Source organism: Glandiceps talaboti, chromosome 4, assembly GCF_964340395.1.
Source record: "Glandiceps talaboti chromosome 4, keGlaTala1.1, whole genome shotgun sequence".
In the NCBI taxonomy this organism is placed as follows: Eukaryota; Metazoa; Hemichordata; class Enteropneusta; family Spengelidae; genus Glandiceps; species Glandiceps talaboti.
Window position 1 is genome coordinate 9,737,194 of NC_135552.1, and position 22,764 is coordinate 9,759,957.

General features: G+C 36.4%; 3 protein-coding genes and 1 non-coding gene across 5 annotated transcripts in view; 1 reads left to right on the forward strand and 3 right to left on the reverse strand.

Moving 5' to 3' along the window:
* Positions 1-12,762, forward strand: part of LOC144433983 (uncharacterized) — a 20,367-nt gene extending 7,605 nt beyond the window's left edge. The window contains exons 7-8 of one of the 2 annotated variants that reach the window (XR_013480818.1): positions 8,809-8,981; positions 10,005-12,762. The gene's annotated coding sequence lies outside the window, so the exon portion shown is untranslated. Of the gene's footprint in view, positions 1-8,808; positions 9,136-10,004 lie in introns of those variants that run through there. The other variant, XR_013480817.1, reaches the window with a different exon arrangement.
* The window catches only part of LOC144433571 (uncharacterized), a 313,028-nt gene that overhangs the window by 215,091 nt on the left and 75,173 nt on the right, over positions 1-22,764 (reverse strand). The window lies entirely within an intron of this gene.
* On the reverse strand, positions 16,239-21,165 carry LOC144434126 (caveolin-1-like). Its single transcript, XM_078122581.1, has 4 exons — positions 21,155-21,165; positions 19,035-19,191; positions 18,545-18,637; positions 16,239-16,520 (listed from the first exon to the last, which is right to left on the reverse strand). Exons 1-4 carry the CDS (start codon positions 21,163-21,165, stop codon positions 16,239-16,241), a joined length of 543 nt encoding a protein of 180 aa, XP_077978707.1.
* LOC144434739 (U1 spliceosomal RNA) lies at positions 17,798-17,961 on the reverse strand. Its single transcript, XR_013480857.1, has one exon. It is a non-coding gene; the product is annotated as a U1 spliceosomal RNA (small nuclear RNA).

The window sequence follows — 22,764 nt, forward strand, 5'->3', positions numbered from 1 at the left end:
AGCAGAATTCCTATTGAGGTACATCAGGCACTGTACTCTATTCTATGGGGGCCCGTTCTGGTCACAATTATGTAACGTGCTAGAATTAATATAATGTAGTCTAGAATTAATTTTCATAATGAATTTTATGCACTCCTTGAATTAATTAAATGTGTTTTGATTAATTTTATGCACTGTAATTAATTTTATGTATTCCTTGAATTAATTAAATGTGTTTCCGATTAATTTTATATAATGTATTCCTTGAATTAATTAAATGTGTTTCCGATTAATTTTATATACTGGTCTTAATTTTATGTAGTCTAGAATTAATTTTATGCATTCCTGAAATTAATTTCATGTTGTCTAGTATTAATTTTATGTATGTGCTGAATTAATTTTGTGTATGTCCTGAAATAATTTTGTGTATGTGCTGAATTATTTTTGTGTATGTGCCGAATTAATTTTGTGTATGTGTCGAATTAATTTTGTGTACGTGTCGAATTAATTTTATGTATGTGTCGAATTAATTTTGTGTATGTGCCGAATTAATTTTGTGAATGTGTCGAATTAATTTTGTGTATGTGCCGAATTAATTTTGTGTATGTGTCGAATTAATTTTGTGATGTGTCGAATTAATTTTGGCCCTACAATCCTTTGCGCGAATTAATTTTGGCCCTACAATCCTTTGCTCGAGATTTCTTATTCAAAATGGCGGCCCGCAGTGGTGCTCGGCGGCTTGTCATTCGAGAAAGAAATGAAGGAGGATTCTACCAATTTTTGCTAAATCTGAAATCAGTTGTTCAAGTTTTTCTGTCTCCCCTGAATTTAGGATCGACAGACGATCTATACGAAGTTAAGTTCCGAATGTTTGATGCCTCAGGGACTTTGGCTTTGCTTTTGGATGACTTAGGGAGAGGAGGGCCCAATCCAACGGGACTACCTTCCCATATTATACAAGTAGCAGTGCAGAGTTTACATCAATCTTTGACTTATTTGAGCAACATGCTATCAGCTGAGATAGAACTAAGGGAAAATTCTGGTTGCTGTAGCTTGGATACTTATCCATTTGCTACAGCCGTAACATCAATACAACTTGGACCTGGACGACGGCGCTTGGAAATTTCAAAAGACCAATTGGAACACTTGCGTTCCCTCTTCTTCCCATGGCAGAAAATTGCTGATATGCTTCAAGTTAGTGTTTCGACTATTCAACGAAGACGAAAGGAATTTGGTTTGAGTGAAACGTTTGAAGGTTACTCAGATATAACGGACGATGAATTAGATGCAATTCACGGTACCATAACAGGAAACGGTACTGAAGGCCCTCTAACCCCCAATATTGGAAGGAGGCGGTTCATTGGTGCACTGAGAAGCCGTGGCTTACGTATTCAAAGATGGAGGGTAACTGAATGCTTGCGTCGAGTGGACCCCGTTGGCACTGCTTTGCGTTGGAGGATGACAATACACCGTAGAAAGTATTACGTACCAACTCCCAACAGCCTCTGGCATATAGACTCTGCACATAAGCTGATTAGGTACAAGCTGATTACACATGTTTGTATCGATGGCAAGACAAGATTACTTATATATGTTTCCTGTTGCAACAATAACACTGCTGATACAGTCCTCAATTTGTTCACAAATGGGGTTAAACAATGGGGACTGCCATCACGTGTTCGGTCAGACTGTGGCATGGAAAACCTTTATGTGGGTCAATATATGATAGAGCATCGTGGGGCAGGCAGAGGAAGCATTATCACTGGCTCCTCGGTTCATAACTCTAGAGTAGAGCGAGCTCATCGTGACATTTACTTGGGTGTATTGGCATTTTATGCCCGTATATTTGTAGCAATGGAAGATGATGGCATCCTTGATATACTAGATGATGTTCATCTATATTGTCTCCACTATGTGTATATCCCCAGAATCAATAGATCACTAGAGGAATTCATCGGCCAGATGAATAATCACCCTGTTTCAAGTGAAAGAAACCAGTCACCTTTACAAATGTGGGAAAAGGGAATGCTTGAGAATATGCATTCTGGACACACTGCCTTGACACCCACAGAGATTGAGGAATATGGAGTAGATCCAGAGGGTGTTCTATCTGTGGAAGATGATGACTACCAGGTCAATGTTTTTCCTCCTGCATTTGACTTATCTGATGAACAGTTGAATCTTATGCCATGCCCACTGCAAAATGATGAGAACTATGGGATAAATCTGTTCTTGCAATGTGTAGAGTTGGTTAACAATTTCTAAACCATTGTATTGCATTGAGATACTTACCAATATGAGTTTTTGCAGTAGCTGGGGTATTGCATTTCGTGTTCGAAATTTTTTTGTAAATGTCAACATGAAGAACTTCTTTTTCATGTGGCAAGCAATTAGACTTTTTTGGAAACCTTTCTACTTTCTACAGGCTTTTGACTGTCAAATCTGAGCCTGATGAGTCACCATTTTGTTTAATATTATTTTTTTTATATTTTTTATATTTTTATTTTTTTTGAAGTGTCAAGAGACTGGCCTCAATAGAATGTCACTGAGATTCATATATTTGGTTGAGACAATTCTATGGTTGTATCTCTGTTATCAACATTATGCCAAAGACATATCCCTCAAAGGGTTCGTAGTGTTGCAGTCAGCCATATAAGTGTCAAATAGTGCAGGATTTAAAAGATACCAGTAATATATTTCAGATCCACACGTCCTGTCACTTTCAAGTTCTAATGCTTTACAAAGGGCTTTGAGCTGTTCTACCACATTTTATATAAGAGTATATAGATTATAATATGACATATATAGAGGGTTGCAGAGGCCCCCCCCCCCTCCTTTTTTTGGAGTTGAAGCAAAGTTGTGACTTATCAATCAATCAAGCATAGATTCTATACAGTATGGCTCTGTTCATGTTACCTTTTAGTATCCATTTAAAGATAACGTGTACTACTGTAGCACTCTTGAGAAGAGTTGACTAGTAATTTAGTTCCTCCATTGGCTATGTAATGGTAACATCCAATCAAACCTTGAATTAAACACATTTTAACCTCCTGTAAGGGAAGGTTTTGAAATACCAATATCTGTCCATATTGTGTATGTATGTATGTATGTATGTATGTTTGTGTGTGTGTACAATGTATGTGTGTGTGATTATGTATGTATGCGTGTGTACAATGTATGTATATGTATGTATGTACGTACGTACGTATGTATGTACGTACGTACGTACGTACGTACATACATATGTATGTATGTATGTATGTATGTATGTATGTATGTATGTATGTATGTATAAAATGGGTTGGCCTAGGGAATAATTAACTGAAATCAGCAGTTGGTGTTTTTCTACTGAATATCTGGATATAAATATATATATAACTTTGTCTAAATACAGACTGATTGAGTTAATGGTTCCACCACAGATAAATGAATTGTAGGACAACCAGGGAGAGTGAATAGGGAGTGTTAAAAGAATTTCTCTCTGAGTCTGTGGATAGACTAGACATAAGCTATCCAATTGCCATTACCAGTGAGGGCGCCCTCACAATTCTAAAATGAACTTGTACTTTCTTTCCTCTGGGACTGCCTAAGAATGAGTACCCTAATTCTAAAGCCGTAAAAAATACTTTATTCCAATCAGCAAACATTTATGAAATGCAAAAGCAATACTCCACTGAATACAACACATTACTTTATTTTTTTTAAATATCAAAAAGGTTTCACACTGAATTGGTGATATAGTTGTCAATATTGATAAGGTGGTGAGTTAATAACAATGAAACACTTTCCATTTGTGCTTTGCTGATGCTGTTTACACATTTGCTTTAACATCCTTCTAATTGAACTACCACTTTTCAATATTGTCTTTTATATTATACAGGCTGAACAAAACTAAAGAGTACATCCTGAGGTTCCCCTCATAAAAAGTCTGTCTCATATGGGAAACATCTGTCATGTAATACAAAACGCCAAAATATTCTAATCTTTAATTGTACCGTCATCTTTGATTTGTATAAAATCAAATAATGGCCAACAGTAAAACTATCAAACATGAATTGAAAGGGAAGCAAAGGCCAACAAGTGTAACATTTATAACTGTATTCTCTAATAAATCCATTTAACTATTAATACAACTGTTTTAGTGCAATGTGTGTATTGACCCAAAGGACTAAATAACACCCTTGTTTATTACTGAGAAGCTAAATGCACATGATTTAGTTCCTTTAACAATATCCCCTAAGTGTTCACCTGAGAAGTTGTGATTTTTTATCATGTTGTTGTACTGCATTTCAATGCATATTTTGTTTTTATGAATATATATATATATACATGATGAACGCATTGAGCGTGAAACTCAGAGTTACAACCAAGCACCTCAAGTTCCAACCAACCTACTTTGATTATTCCCGCCCTGCTTACCCAAGCATCGAGCACTCTATTCTACGAGTTTGATACTATTTACTATATATACATATATATATATATACATATATATATATATATATATATATATATATATATATATATATATATATATATATATATATATATATATATATATATATATATATATATATGTATGTATGTATATATGTATATAGTCCTTGAAGCAAAATAAACAGACTGCTTTTGGGTAAAGGAACATCACACTTTTTCAGTTTTCAGCAAGTGCTTTTTCTTTGCACATGGTACTAGAATAATAAGTCATATGGCTTGCATAATTAATACATACAACAAAATTAGTTCAATTATGTGTATTACTTGCATTCATTCATACATACATCAATCTGTCTTGTTTCTAGAGATATGTGATATAACTACAATGCAAAATCAGTTAACACCAAAAAAAGGCTGTGAAAAAGCAATGTCATATATTGAATATAACCTTTCCACTGAAGGAAGAGGTAACTCCTTTGTAGGCCTTGGTAACTGCAGGACATTGCCACAGGTATGAGCAGTGGGTGTGAAACCTCCTACAATCACAGGTGAACTATCTTCATCAGCAGAATTTGCCTCTTTGACAATTACTTCAGTTGGAAAGACAAATACAATTGAAGGTGGCATAATAAAGCCTAACACTGGTTCTACAGATGCGCCAGTTGCAAACTCTAAAATGTGCTCTAGTTCTAGTTTCTTTTCTCCACAAGACCTCCTTCCACTTGCCACTTCTCTCACATATCGCACAAATAACTGGTACACCTCTTTCTCACAGATGGCAGCATTGCTTCCTTCTTCTGATAACTTTGGCTTCAAAAGTTGCAGCAGGCTTGGGACGGTGATTTTGTGCTGAGCACCTGGTCTTAAGAGATGTGCTAATATTGGAAACTGCTGAAGGGCTGATAGCATTCCAAGTTTCTCAATACCTCTTTGAATTTCATGAACACAAGGATTCTTGGCTGTGTCAGTGGATACAATTTCTTGCAAAATATCTTCCTCTAGGTATGTCGGTAGCTGCCCATTTTGAAGTATTGCTACAGCTATCATTATTCCTACATAGTAGTAATCTTGTGTAAGGAATACTCGCAGTCCTTTGTCAAAGTACTTTTCCTTAATGGCATGATTAACTAATCTAATCCACTCCTTTCTCGGACCACCAAGATCAACTGACTCTTCCCCCATAAAGTCTACTTGAAAAGTGACTCTATAATTGTCAATAAACTCTAGTTCACTGAATGTTGAGTGGAGAATGCTATCTCTGTTGATAGTGATGTAATTGGTCGTGCCCTCAAGAGTTTCTTCACAAGACAGAAGATCCAGCTTTCTTCCCTCATTTATCTCCTGCTGCAGAAATCTTAGTAGTTCTACTGGGTCCATGAATTCTAAAGCTTTCCCTTTGTCTATTATAGCCTGAATATCGAATGGGCATACAATTGGATCCAAGTCCTTCTCACTGGGTGGAGAAATAATTCCTGCTTCAGGTATTGGTTTATCTGTTACATCTTCCACTATTGTTTTGCTGGTAGTACCCGTATCAGTAGAAGGCGGTACGTCCATGACGTCATCAGTGTGTTCTGCATGTGAGGTATTTGCTTCCATTTGGCTGTCAGAGTCATAATTTGACTGAGATAACATATGTTCTATTGGTTCACTTACATCTGGCAAATTTGAGAGAAGCCTGATATAGATACATCCTGACGGTGAAATAGATTTCAACAACAGCCTTGCATCTATCTCTTTCCCGGTGGGCACATTTGGTGTAACAAGTGTTCCAAAACAGTTTTTCACTATTTCAAAGGACAGTCCTTCCATTTCTGAACCCCTTAGCAGTGAATGGAAAGCTCTTTCCAACTGCTCGTCATCCCAATTTCTGTTGATGTCAAAACCTGTGATTACTCTTCCGTTCTTCTCTAAATCAACTTTTTCCGCCCTGGTGGGTATACGGTCGTGGTCTTTCTCTATAACGATAACATCTCTTGTTACAGTAGAATACGCTGAGGGTCGTCCAGCACTTGCAGACCGTCTGCTAGTGCTGTTGGTGACGGGATACGGGTGAGATCGAAATGCAGATCTTGACCGATAATGCTGAGATGAAGTACTTGTGGTACCTACTGTGTTCACTGAGTTAACTCGTCCACGTCCAGTGCCAAGGGTGGGAAATCGTTGGCGAAGTTCATCGACGGCGTTTCTGAAATTTGTATTTCTATTACTAGGATTAGTCGTGCTACTTTGTGCAACAACAGCAGTAGTTGGATTTTGAAGAATATTTGCCAATCTGTTGATATTTTCTATCGCATTCTGGGCGATTTGCCTTATTTCTTCCCGCGTTTGTACATCCCCATTCGCACTGCTGCCGCTAGCCGCCATGTTGGAAGACCAACTACACTTTCAACCAATCAAGGCAGAGTACCTTCACGCGCTGCATTGTGGGGCGATAAATTCCAAGACACATTGAATTAATTCGGCACATACACAAAATTAATTCGGCACATACATAAAATTAATTCGACACGTACACAAAATTAATTCGACACATAATTGGTAGAATCCTCCTTCATTTCTTTCTCGAATGACAAGCCGCCGAGCACCACTGCGGGCCGCCATTTTGAATAAGAAATCTCGCGCAAAGGATTGTAGGGCCAAAATTAATTCGACACATCACAAAATTAATTCAGCACATACACAAAATTAATTTGACACATACACAAAATTAATTCAACACATACACAAAATTAATTCGGCACATACACAAAATTAATTCAACACATACACAAAATTAATTCGGCACATACACAAAAATAATTCGACACATCACAAAATTAATTCAGCACATACACAAAATTAATTTGACACATACACAAAATTAATTCAACACATACACAAAATTAATTCGACACATACACAAAATTAATTCGGCACATACATAAAATTAATTCGACACATACACAAAATTAATTCGGCACATACATAAAATTAATTCGACACATACAAAAATTAATTCGACACATACATAAAATTAATTGGCACATACACAAAATTAATTCGGCACATACACAAAATTAATTCGACACATACACAAAATTAATTCGGCACATACATAAAATTAATTCGGCACATACACAAAATTAATTCGACACATACACAAAATTAATTCGGCACATACATAAAATTAATTCGGCACATACACAAAATTAATTCGACACATACACAAAATTAATTCAGCACATACATAAAATTAATACTAGACAACATGAAATTAATTTCAGGAATGCATAAAATTAATTCTAGACTACATAAAATTAAGACCAGTAAAATAAAAAACACATTTAATTAATTCAAGGAATACATAAAATTAATTACAGTGCATAAAATGAATCAAAACACATTTAATTAATTCAAGGAGTGCATAAAATTAATTGCAGTCATTATGAAAATTAATTCTAGACTACATTATATTAATTCTAGCACGTTACATAATTGTGACCAGAACGGGCCCCCATACTATTCAGTAGTCAAATGACCCTACTAACGTTGATATAGTCCTTGTGTTTATGCTGTGATTGCATGCTTGACTTCATCCCTACTGACGTAGATATAATCATTGTGTTTAGGTTGTGATCACATGCTTGAATTCATCCCAAAATTGTAAAAAATATTGTGTTTAGCATTACTGTAACACGCTTGATAGGAAAGTATTGAATAATCATGTGTTCTAGCTATCATTACTAGTTAAACCTTTGATGCTATTTTCAAGTTATTGACCGTGTCAATTTTAGACCATTACTGCATGCTCCATAACCAAACAAAGAAATAAAATTAAATTGTATGTTTTCTGTGTACCATGTACCAATAAGTACAGCTAAAATGATGTAGGCTTGGTGTTTCACTCATGTGAAATAACTGTTAAATGCACACCCTCAGACAGCTTGTAATGTAAAAGAAATAATTACATAGGTGCTGTGCAGTGTGATGTAGAAGTAGTCAAGTTGAAATGTAGATTATCAGTTAGAAAATAAACAACTGCAGCCATTAAAAACCATCAAGTCCATGTGTAATGTTTTCACTAGAAGCCTGCTTTTACTACACTGTGAAAGAATAGCAATACTAAGGATCCTACTGTGTTTGTTGTCTCTGTTATTGTTAGTCTAGAGTTTAACTATGTCTAGTTCTGTGTCAAAAACATAATTTTCCATGAGTGAATCACCAAGCCTACATTATTTTAGCTGTAAATCAATGTGATATAACAAAGCCAATAAAGGTTGTTGTGTGGTTTCTTATTCTCACAGAAATGTCAAGCTGAACATGTTGAGTATGCATGGTGCTCACAACCAATTTTGAATAGGCACTTCCATAGTGGAGACCTTATATACTGTTCTGTGTATTTGTTTTCAGGACAACTTCAGACCTGGAGTCTTTTCACCAACATACATTGAATGATTGATGTATGCATCTAAGTGCTCAGCAAATACACCACCCGTTTACAGGGCAAGAAACTTGCTTGCAGCTCTAGATCACAATGTACATGTTGACAGAGATTTACTGAGGACAAGGGAAGGAGTGATTCGGTAACAATAAATAGTTCTCTTTTAATATAAACATATATACATGTATCAGAAATATACTTAGTACATATTAGGTAAATCATGTCAAAGGAAGAACATTGGATGAAGTCTAATCTGGTACAATATTTCAATACAAAAATTATCCAGTCTAGTTAACCACTAAGACAGAAATATAGAGTCTCATCAATGTCAAAAAGTGTATTCAAAATGATAATGTCAAACACTGAACAGTACACACACACACACACACACACACACACACACTACTATAATGAACATAGATTACAACACTATTTGACCAAGCAGCATAGTTTGCCTATCACAAGCTGTGCTAAACTACCCACTTGTGATGAGTTTTTCTTTTGAAATGTACAAGTCTATCATGTAATCACTACAATAAAAAAATGTAAATCATGTAAATTTGGCTACACTCAAACATGGCTTTCTACTTGACACAACACCAAGTATGCACAGAGTTAACATTTATCTAAGTGAAGCTGTTAGTTTTGTTTTGTGTGTGTGTGTGTGTGTGTGTGTGTGTGTGTGTGTGTAATATGTGTAGTAGAATAACTAAAGCAATGATCAAATCTGTTATAATAATCACCAGGGAGGGAAAGATTTGTAGATATGTTTTGAACAGCTGGTGAAAGGCAAACTCGGAAGGCTGAGAGATTTGTGTTGAATGATACACCAAATTATAGTAGCATGCCTGCAGCACTGAGTCTGCAACTTTAGTAACTCCTATCTACTGTACGTCCTGCTTGTAACACTACGTGTATGAGTAAAAGTAAGCTGATTGGGGGGGGGGGGGGGGGGAGGGTATTATATTACAAGCATACAGGTATGTATTTTTGTAATGTTATTTGTTTAGGTGTGGCTAATAGAATAAACTGTAAATAGCACAAGCAGGATAGTAGACACTAGCAAAATTGTAAATCAAGTGCCATACACAGGCTAAAACTGCATTAACATGAATGCTTATTGTAACAACAAATTTTGTCTCTTTTCCTGTATTATGAATTTTAGCCACCACAGAGTGTTCCAAAAAAAAAAGAGTTGTAGATGGGCTATCACACCTCTCAAAGTGGAGAAAACATACCCAAATTTGCTTGCCTGAAGAAACTAAAAGTGGACTCAAGACTACTTGACTGACAATGAATGAAGCAAAGGAAGGAACTGGAAGCCAGTGACCCTAGATGACTGTCAAGAAATCTTGCTCCCATATCTCCACCCCCAACAGCATCATTGGTGGAAGAGCAAGTGTTGAGACGACCTTGATTCACTATGCATTCACTGAAGTCTGGATGGTCTAAATCCAGTGTATGTTAAGAATGGGTCAGGGTATCTGTCCCTTATCACCCAGACACAGCAGCTTGGAACAACAACATGGTTGCCAACCCCTAGTCTACCATGTTGCCAAAGAACAAAATTTGTGTAAGCAGCATGCTGTTGGCATCATGGTTATCTTCAACATCATCTACTGCAAAAATTCTTGTCGCCATCTTCTGGCTATTGCTAGAACAGCCTCATTTGGTACAAGAAAATTAAAGTCCTGTAAAGGAAGGGGAAAACATAGTTTTTTTTAGTTTATATGGAGGACAATGTCTAAAATCATGAGTTATATGGTATGAAATAGGACATTTTGAAAGGAAGAATAGTGCAGTTCTTTTGATTTTCAACTTTATAGCAATAAGTGAATCCATCCATAATGCTGCATATACTTCATGTACATGTACATGTTTATTTGTTGCATTTAATACATTTATGCAAACTTTGGTTTGTGTAATCTTCATAAACCATTCAATTGATCCAGTTTGATTTGTTTAGATGTGTTATTTTGGTTGAATCACAGTTCCAATGTTATCATCTGCTGTCATTTGTGATGTAACCAGAGACTACTATTCATTTGTCATTACAGTTACTTTTAAATGACAGGAGTTCATGAAGGTACTTCTAATTTAGCATGATTGCGAAAAGGTGCATGGCTGTCATGCAGTATTCAAAGGGACACGGCCGCTCACAGTATGATAATAATTTTTAGGAAGTGAGGCCCAAATTTTTTCTGATGTCTTGTCAGTATTTTCTAGGGTGTACTGCAATGGGCCATACCATGTATCATCACGATATGATTACCCACAGGTTGTGACATCACAGGACATACTAAGGGAGCCATCAGTATTTACAGGTAGGGTAGGGCCAAAGGAATCAGGGGGGTGGGTCACATTTTACAAACCTGTTCTTGGGGGTCATATTTTGGATAGTAATGTTTAGGGGAGGGTCACATTTTACAATCTGTAGTTTTGTGACCAAATTTAAGATTCAATGATTGTCAATTTGTTTTGTGTGTTTTGAGATGTAAAAGTGAGATGAACACTCATCATTTACTTTTACGAGTCTTTTACATGCCAAAGTACAAATACATATAATGTAAGAAAATTGTCTATAAAATGATGCATTTTATTGATTGTACCATCTCACCTTATCACTCACAGTGCAAAAAGCACTGGCAACTATGACAGTGTTGTTACATATGGTAACTTTGTGATCACCAATATTAGTGCTCTCAGAACTGATACCACAAAATTAGTGTTGAATCAAAGCTTTTGTATCGCATGATCTTTCGTATGAGTGCTTGAGCATGACAATATGATAGTTCAAAAGAAAACAACAAGGATCATGGGACGAGTTGATATCTGTCCGAAAACAGAGTCTGTCCGAAAACTGCAACAGTGAGTGTATACATATAATGGGAAGATTGATTAATTTTCAGTTTATGGAATTGTCATGGGGAGGGTCATGTTTTACAAAATGGGACAAAGGGGAGGGTCACTTTTTACAAATGGGGGGAGGGGGGTCATGTTTTACTTAACAGATCATGTGTGATTTCCTCTGGCCCTCACCCTGTCAATACTGAAGGCTCCCTAATTTGGGAAGCTTGTATGTACAGATCCTTAATAAGCTGTACCACTCCACCTTGTTTCACATTTCTTTGGACAGGTACAAACAGCCCATAGTAGTACAGTGCTAACAAGATGTCGGTGAAAATGTGGGATTTGCTTCTAAGAAATATTGTTACTGTATGTAGAAATTTCCATTAGATACTAATGAATCCATAGTTCATGAACATCTATGCTCAAATGTAGCATAGTCTTCATAAATTGTGAATGTGTGTTTGTCTCTCTTGATATCAGAATAGTTGTTTCCTGTACATTGTATGCATGGTTCCTAATCTAATTCAAGACCTTGATAACTTATGACTTACAGTAAAAAACTTGGATATCACATTGAGAATGTACATTTACTTTCGTTTCAATTTTATTGTCACTAGAGGTCCAGTGGAGGTCATACTACAAATATTGAAATAGTGCTTGTAGCTGATTAACAACCTGTAATACTAAAACTGTAAACAGCACAGAATAGTAAATGTAGATCGAGATGAAAACATCACTAACTGTAACTGAAATGTTGTTTTTTTGATTGGACAGCCCACGATTAGAAATCAGTAACATTGTTTTCATCCAAGCAGTACAGTATTAGGTTGAAATTGTGATGTCATTGGATAACTACAATTGTAACAACAGATTATTTGGTTTGGATTTATAGTGTGTGTACAGATACTGTATGTTTCACCACCTGTGATTGTATAGTGGTCATTAGGGTGGACAATATCATTAGGAAGTCATTACATCTAACAAAAATATGGACAACAAACATTTCAGAAGCTGCTAGTGCAGCTTTGAGAGAAGCGTTTGTGAGATGTGAATAATGTCATGTTCATTCTGTGGTCAGCTATTAAATATATATGTACTCATAGACCCTTGAGGTTCTATGATGTACTATTGTTAAAAATGAACATATGTTCTTACTTCCATTCTTTGTTGTCTGTCTTGTAATTGGTTGTCAATATCGCCAATGGTAGGCATACTACCTTCCCTAACCCTACCCTGTTACCCCTTCCTGTCCTTCTGCATACACCACCCTCTTCCAAACCACTAAACTAGCCTGAAGAAAGAAAAGTAGCACATACATACATACATACATACATACATACATACATACACATACATACATACATACATACATACATACATACACACACACACACACATACATACATACATACATACATACATACATACATACATACATACATACATACATACATACATGTATGTTGTGTATGTGTAATAATAATGTACTTATATAGTGCTTTCCCACTCCATGCTCAAAGTGCTTTAATTATTACCCCTGGCTTGGAAACGGCACAGCTGCCCTTTAGTCTTCCTCAACTCCCCTGGGAGCATACAATCCATTGCAGCCATTTAAGCGCATAGCATTAAAGCCTTCACATTGCAACCTACATCCTACCAGGTCCCCACTTATACAGCTGGTTTAACTGAGGCACAGTCATGGTTCAAATCTTGCCCAAGGACTTTAGCCACTCAGAAATAAACAGCAGGCAGCAACGGGGCTTGAACCTGCAATCTGTAGCTTTCAAGCCACGCAAACCATTCACCCATCAGGACTCCACAAAGTGTGTTTGTGTATATGTGTGAGTCTATGGGGGGGGGGGGCATGGGAAAATAAAGTACTTGCAGGGGGGCATCAATTTTTCCCAAGTTTTTGTGGTGGTGGGGGGGGGGGGGGGGGCTTGAAAAAAATACACAAGGAAAAGTGGAAATCCTCTGGGGTCCCCCTTGAAGTAAAACCTGGACACTCCCTTATGCACTTTATTACATGTATTTACTTGAAAATAATGAAACAATACATATATTTTGCATACATTTGATAACGGACAGATTAAAGGAAAATGAAAAAAACACATTTGGAATCGTATGGGACCTATCAATGAGTATCATGACACACATTGGGGAAATAACCAATACGATGCACAGAAATTGCAGCCAAAAAAGTTGCATTCTTGCATTTATTTCAAATGGAAGTTTCCTGAAAAACAATTGTATTTGTAAATTCTGGTTCGATTTGTCGGCAAAAGTAATGCTTTCTGATCGTTACATGTCCCAAATAACTTTGGCCTTCACACAACGCAATTGTATTTGTACTTTGATGGCCATAAAACTTGGTTTGTGCAAACAAATCACCAGTTTATTAGATCTAGAGCCCATGCCATCACGATGTCACACACAACAAAGAATTTACTATTTGCACAAATCGTGTACATATTCTCATCAAGCGATGACACATTTACAGATTTGCAATATGTGGTGGAAAGATCTCGAAAACACTGGTTAGAAACACGTGTATTTGTTTATATACTTACATCATGGCTGGGTCACGTTTAGTCTTGCTGCTAGACGTTCGGGCTTTCTTTCGATGCTATAACTATAAGCGAACGAAGTTCGCATGTGAGGGCTTGCTCGGATGTTCCATCCTCGATAGCGTTGTTCGGCTGTGTGTCGTATTTTATCGGAAGAACATCCGAGGGCTAGCTGATAGACTAGGTCACGTTCCGATCCTGGCAAGTATCCTATCCTCTAATTTGCTTTATCCCCAGTGAAAACACCAGTTTTATTTTTTTAAGGAGAACAGTTGTCAATGATTGCACAGTAAGGATTTCTCGACATTTTTTCATACGTACAATTAAGTCATCGAATCGTTTATAAGTTATATCTTACTATATATTATACCAGATTTATGTTCAGTTCAACTATTGCAAACGATAATAAGTAGAATACTGAATGCGAGTAACCTTTAAATTGAAATCATGCCAAAAACTGTGTATCCCTTTTCCACAGAACTCCTTGCTTTGTTCTCCGAGATGCTGTAGCGGTACTATAAAGAAATACTCAGAAAGTACAAGCCAATCCAACCGTTGTGGTTTGCCTTAGTTTTCACACCGATAACTAGCCACCTTGATTATACCATGCTATGGTTTCACGGAGTTCCTAGCTAGAGTCTCTCCTTGCAGTAATCTCAGGTTCAGCACCAAACATTACTGGGACAAGCCATTAAAGAAGCAAGTCCACTTGTTATCAAAGAGTACCAATATTTACACATGTGATGATGGGCTCTTACATAACACAAGTAAACAGTGTAGTTCACAGCGTAAGATCATTTCTAAGGAGTGGGTCAATTGAGGCAAACCTTATCTCCGTCTTATATCAGTTGTTATCAATTTATTAGGCTATTATAAGTAACACTACAAACAGCTTTAGAGATGCAAACAACTTTTATGACACCCGTTTTCGTCAGGCAAGCCCGCGGGTTTGTTGCACTTGGACCGTTAATGGCTTGTGAATGTCATGACCACCAATGAAGTGAGCCGGTTTAAATAGGTACAACCGCGACTAACTCACTCTCCATATGCAGCGCCTCCTGGCGCCAGTTTCCGTCATTTCTTCCCTCTACTCAATGGATGGAAGAAATGACCGCAAGGAGGCGCTGTATATGAAAAGTGAGACTAACCAGGAAACGGATACCAAAATCAGAGAATTATAATACTTTTATTTACTATAATCAAATGTGCAAAATACAGAAACATCAAATTTTGTAATGTATATCCAGTGTAAAAATCAAGTGAAAATGGCAATGGAAATGAATGGCAGAAACTAATGCTAAACACATATTCACCCTTTTGATAAAACTACGAACTTTGCTAAAAAAATCTTAGTTAAATCAAGGTTCTAAAGTTCACGATTGTGGAACTAAACGAACATGAAACATATAATGATTCTCTTACAATATATAAAGATTGCTTTTATAAAATAAGCCTTTTTCATCAAATTTGCTAATTACAAAGAAAAAAACACTCACGCGCACAAATTATGGACGGTAATATTTTTTCAAAGCTGCATATTATTACTTGAGCTTCACTTTGACATTTGTTGACCTAAGAACTGAGAGACAAGACTGTAATATACGTTGTGTCATTCAGCGCGCGCTACTGACTGATAGCCGTGGCACAACAAGTCGCATCTTACAGACTACAAACCGTGCACAAGCTTTAAATTTTGATCTAATAAGAGTAAAAAAGGACACGCAGATATATAAAAACCAAAACAGATAACTATATGACGTGCGAATACGAAAGAGCAAATACCACGAATACTAAAGGTCGCACGACGCATCGGTGACATTAACATGGCGGTGGGACCGATCATCAAATGCGCATGTCCACTGGCCGAAATGAAATTTGAACTAAGTGCTTCAATGAACCAGTTGTGTTTGATCTCAGACCACTTTATGATATAAGGTTTGATGATACATTTTCGTCTTTGATTTCCCTGTGACAATATCTTCTCAAACTGTTTTAACTACATCCATTGTCATTCCCTGTGCTCTGAGGAATACACCAGCTCTGATATGGCTCAGAATATGGCCAATACTTTCAAAGATGGGGTCGAGTGCAGCCCTTATGATGACGGTGTAGGGAATTGCCACGTTACGAACGACGACGAAGACGATTTTCCAGATTGGTTGTAATAGCCACACGGTGAGGAAGTTGAACGTACCGAATAAAATTCCCCAGAGAAGGGCAAGCAGCCATCCTAGAACTACCACCCAAACACGATACACGAAGTCCTGAAAACAAAGGATACAGTCACGTATGACATTTTGATCTGTAACTATGCTCCAGCTAAATTCTCTAAATTCTCTAAATTCTCTTGTTATTATATAACACACTCATTTTACCACACATTACTTACTGCCTAGAAATATGGGGTACTACCTATGAAACTTCCTTACGGCCAATACTTTTACTTCAAAAGAAAATTACTTTTTCTGACTTTCATGCTCATAGCGACCCTCTTTTCAGACAACTTGGTATTTTAGACATTTATAAACTCTGTAAACTGCACACATGCATTTTCATCTTTGACTTGTTGAATAATCACTTTGCCCATGATATAACACATTACATGTACTTTAAAAAACCTCCTCACATGTATCCCACCCGTTTCGCGACTCAAAACAATTTCTCTGTCCCTAAAGTTAGCTTATCTCATAATCAACACAATATCAGGTATGCAGCTGTAACACACTGGAATTCACTCCCAGACTACATAAAAAACATAACCTACAGACATTCATTCAAACATGCCTTAAAAGCTTACTTAAGTAAGTAAGTACTTAGTAATAGGTACTTCAACGTATGTATGTATGTATGTATGCGTGTATGCATGTATGCATGTATGTATGTATGTATGTATGTATGTATGTATGTATGTATGTATGTATGTATGTATGTATGCATGTATGCATGTATGTATGTATGTATGTATGTATGTATGTATGTCTTGCTGTTTTTGTTGTTGTTGTTGTTGTTGTTGTTGTTGTTGTTGTTGTTGTTGTTGTTGTAAATCCTATTTATTCGTTCATGCAAAGCAATATTTTGACAATTATTCTTATCACATTTTGTTTATTTTTCCGCTACCCGAGTTTTACCCAGTATTTTCGACTTAACTCATTCTGTCAGGGTTGTGGGCTAGACTAGTTCTGTAGAACTATTTCTACAACCCCATCAGGCCCATGTAATTACGTATACTGATGTATTTGATTGAATATTCTTTGACTTAATTTAATTATTATATTTTGTTAATTTATTTCTAATGTATGTTATTTTTTCCTGGTGAAATCAATAAATCAAATCAAATTCGAGTCAAGTTGAAATTGAAATTTAAAAATGAAGAGTCTCCATATAGAATTGACATATATCAATATGATGACGTCATTGGTGACGTTATATAATGAAAATTAGAAATTATACCTCAAGCCGAGCTTATAAGTTAAGTGAAAATACTTGTTGATTGATTCTAGTACACTTTCGTAAAGTTCTTTCTATTTTTGGAACTTATTGTCAGGGGATAGCGCGAACGCAGTCCCCCACTACCATAAATTATGCACCCGAGTCACCCACATTTGGGGTGATCGCAAGGGTCAACCTGTCCGGAGTGCAATGGACAAGCCTCGCCCTGGGCCAGCCACCTACATGATCATGGCTAGTCCTGTGCCAGGTAAGTATACTATTGCTGTGGTGATTTCAGCTCTTATTGTAAACGAACAAATAGTAGTGGGGAGTGAGAGCATGATTGAAATTCCATGGTAGTTGTGTATCTGTTATTGTAAATTGCGTGGAAGAAACAATTTCGTCTTATAATTTATTGTTACGAGCTCTGATGAGAATATAAGTTTATGCACTAAAAATGAAAAGAGGGAAAAACTAATAAAACGTTGTAACAACGTCGAATAAATCTCCTGAATCAGAAATGTTTCATTTGCATATCAAAGGACTCTAAATACGTGTATATTGTGCTTCTTCTACAAGCCACATTAACACCAAAGTTTATTGTCTATATTTAAACACTAAACATTTCTCCAAAAACTTGCTAAAACGAAGGTCAAGCGACAATTTGGATAAGTATGCTTCAAAAAGTAGAATACTGGGAGTACTTTTTATATGTGCAGCAAAAGTTTTAGTTCATGAAGTTGAGCTATTTTTAAACGACCTTCTTAGATTTTCTTAGACTATCATTTTCGAACGAGAGTGACGTGTGTACTCTATGTGATCATGATTCTTCTCTATGTGGTGTTTTTTTTCCACCTACCTGGGTAACACTGTATAAAAGTCTATTCGCTCTCAATATTGGTCCCCAGTTTCTGCTTGTCTTCGGTGCTTGGAAAACCTCTGGAAAATCCAACTATGAAATTTAAAAAAAATATATCAGACATTGCCATGCAGTTAATAACGTGCCCCACTCCTGGCCTGGCAGCGGAGGAGAAAATTCAACAGTACATTTGTTACGCTGAGATGAAATGGTTGGTTCGTCATCAGTATATATGAAAACTGCGTCGGTGCGCCCTCATAAATTATGCAAATGCATAAATTCTTACGCCCTCATGCATCGACACACTGTGGAAAGATAAGACCGTTGAGGGCGGAAGAACATGACGTACGTTAGGTCTATGGTCTATGTGAAATGCAACGTGACTGGCCCCCAGCACCCTAGACTGATAGCGTGGAACGAATGTCTTTATCTTACAGACTATTAGCACCGCGAGTCCTAGCAATGTCAATGAAAAACGATTAGCACATACCTCAACATGGTGGTCAAAATTGTAGATATTTTCGTTCATTTTCTTTGGTCCGAGTAATAGCTCCTTCACTCCTCCTGCTATTTTTTCTGCGGCGTCAGCGGTAACCTCTGCTCCTGTCATTTCGATGACCGAGTTGGATGATTCTCCACTTCCCACACTACAACCGTAAAGACAAATCAAAATCTTAAAGTTGCACAAGCTGAAACTGGAACGTTTTTTTTAAATAAATAGGTTTTGTTGATATATAATTGACTTACTTGTAATATTGTATATCATGAATGAATCACCTATACATTTTGTATATGGGCAAACATCATTTTTGTGTGTAGCTGTGTGCACATAGCATTTTTATTTATTAGACTTTATTTAAACTTGATAGACTGTTGAGCCAAAGGCTCTTCTCACACAGTGTCGAGATAAAAATATACAAATATCTACATTAAAAATCAGAACAAGTAAAAATACAAACCAATGAAACGAAAACACAGGGATGTAAAATGGCAAAAGCCAGAAGGACATGAAGGCTACTACAAAACTAACTGGTTCCTAAAAGATAAAATTGACATTTACAATTTGACATCAACACTTAAATTATTCCACATTTTAACACCATTATATCTAAAACTCTTCTGTGTTCTGTGTTATGGGATGTATAGTTCATCCCTGGCTGCAACACTGAATATATACTAGTATCCAATCAAATTGATTTTTACGTACGCTCCCAAAATCCTGCCCCCAACGGCCGCCCCCGATGAATCACGATTTGAACTTATTACAAGTATCATGGCATTTATAGATATATTTTTTGCTCTCAGCAAATTCTAGATTAATTTGCTGACTTGATACCTAATTCACATTTTGAACTAAATTAGACACGGTGTTAACATTTTAATTTGAATTATTGTTTTCTCTGTATGCATTCATACATCAACGTTATTGTTTGTTTTCATCGTGTTACCCCTAGTAACAGCACAGTAGCACAATAGTTGCGTAATCATATAAATCAAACTATTTTCTTTAGACTAATCGACAACATCGCCCGTGTACAATTACGTCATTGGTAAATATTGCCACTAAATTCTGTACAATGCCCGGTATCGCTAATCTGTGGTACATTTTGTATTGCCAAGGCTTCAACCGACGATTGACAAGGATCACGGACTAGATTGTGTCAATTGAACAATTTCCATGGTTATCACAACAATTGTATGCTGGTGGAGTTTTTGTTTGTAAATGTTATTATCTTATGCTTCTTGAGAAATAATATTCGAATGTATGTCAGTCAAAGAAGTGTCTCGATATGCTACTGTATTGCTCATCTGTAGCAGCGCCACCAACGACACTATCGTAAAAAAAACTATGTTGTGAAAACAGTCCATTGAACTACTACAACCCAAATCTTGTATAGACAAGGTTATATTTTTAATTCTCAGAGATTATAGACAAAGGAAAAGGACGTTTTTTGGTATACATTGTCTTCTAACATTGTTAGCGGCATAGTTGATAGCACAATAAGTGTTGCCTTGTCATTCTAAATTACGTCATCAAATCAGTAATACCAGGTTTTAGTTCTACCAAATATAATGCCATGGTGAGTATACAAAAGGTATTCTTTTTTATATGCAGCAAAATTTATTCGCCCCCCCCCCCAAGTCATAAACTCAGTTTATCCCCATGACGCGTCTATCTCGATAATCTCCAGTACAAGAACGACACGACCTGATACGTGAATAACTATACACCAGCGAGGAAACAAAGTGGGACCCATGAATTAATAATTTTTCACTCACAGATCTGAATGAGGCTAGAGATGATGTATTTCGTGACAACTTCAAAACGAGAAAGAATGTATTTTCAGTTGTTCCTCGAAATATATAGCCAAGAAATCTCACGCATAACGTAACTTAATAAGTTTGATATGCCTATCATGCTGAAAATCACCACCTTGTGTGTTCATCTCATTGCAATGCTCCATTGTGATAGAAAACCACCGATTTTTAAATTCCCAAAACGTCTGAAATCCCAACCTTCCTGAAATGTGTTAAGGTCCATCTATCCATCCAATGAACGTAAAACCACCATCTTTACGAAAACGCTACGTCATCCTAGTACCGACTCACCTGTTACCCATTTTCAAGTTTCTGTACGGCGTCTCACTGTGTCAACGTTGCGGTGGTGTAATGGTTGCTGTCGGAGATCGTCGTTCTATCCTTAACCTTATATATACTATGAACTGATGCGACTTCCACCCTGCTTTGATGTTGCAGCTTGACTACAAATGCCATGGTAAACGGTGTAAACAATGTTTATTTAATTCCCTGTATAACTGATATGATATCAGTGTTTGAGTTTACCATCTGTTTGTTTGATCAACTATTGCCTGTTGCCCAGTGGATATTCTAGCTAGATCCAATGATTACGTAGCTGACAAGCACAGTGACGTCCGGACTATGAAGTTCAACACAAAACAGGCCTAGTATAGATGTCGTAACTAGTCAAGTTTATATGCGAACGCGAATATCCTTTAGCATGTATTTAGTGGCATATCTTTGCTGGTTAGTACGTGATTCTGTTTATGTTTTGTATTAACATAAGGATATTGACCACCACTTGATAGCAACCAATCACAGAGTAATCACTGGATTATCAAAACTAGGGAAAATAATTCTGAAAATGACTCAATTTAAGGTTTTCAAGCTTAAGACACTAACACGTGTACGTGGCATAACCTGTGTTTGTATTTGTTTGGATGAACACCCCAGCCCCACCCAACGAACGGAAGACCGCCAATTAACAATCGCACGATAAGTGACGATAATCCATAACAAACAAACAAACAAACAAACAAACAAACTGGTTTAATACATGTATCCGAAGAAAGTTCCAGTTCAGGAAAGCAAGTCAAGGAAAATACTTCAGGGTTTGCTGTGAAGATGTATACACAATGGAGATTTTTTTTTACATATTAGGTATATCCATGGAAGTATAACCCACCCATGGTATTATCCTATGCCGTGCTTTATAAGAACATCAAATTACCAGATTTAAACTGAATGCCTCCCGTAAGGGAATCACTAATTATGCAAATAACTCATTAAATTTAAAAAAAACAATGGTAACAGGCTTTGTTTTTGGACAAGCGTGCTTTCTTAGGTTAATGTATGATACTGCTTAATTACTGAATATCGTTCATTATTCAAAATACTCATTAAAGGTAAAAGTTGTAGCAACAAACTTCATAGGACAGGTGCGTATTATTATGGTTGATATATGTATCATATCATACGAAATTTGAAGCTTGCATTTTTAAGATACAACCTAGTTACCTAAAATCATTAATTATGCAAATTTTTCATTAAAACTGTAAGCTATATCAAAAGTTTTATAGGACATATCCGCTTTGTTATGGTTAACGTATGTACTGAATTGTTTTGAAATTGAAGTATGCAGTCTTAAGATATAGCCTAATTACCGAAAATCATTAATTTTGCAAATTATTCATAACACTAGTACTGTAAGGTACATCAACTAACATTATAGGACATACATAATTTGTTATGGTTAATGTATGTACATGTACTGAATTGTATTGAAATTGAAGTATGCAGTCGTAAGATATAGCCTGATTACCAAAAATAATTAATTATGCAAATTATTCATTATATATCCTAAATTTCATTAAAATTGAGCCAGCAGATTTTTAGAAAACGATGACACAGACAGACACACA

What these genes read in the sequence shown, in the direction of transcription:
- LOC144434126 (XM_078122581.1), bottom strand. An exon ending in ATTTTGACCACCATGTTGAG is followed by an intron (nt 18,638 to 19,034) that starts GTATGTGCTAAT and finishes TAAATTTCATAG; the next exon opens with TTGGATTTTCCAGAGGTTTT. An exon ending in TTTTATACAGTGTTACCCAG is followed by an intron (nt 16,521 to 18,544) that starts GTAGGTGGAAAA and finishes CTTTGTTTTCAG; the next exon opens with GACTTCGTGTATCGTGTTTG.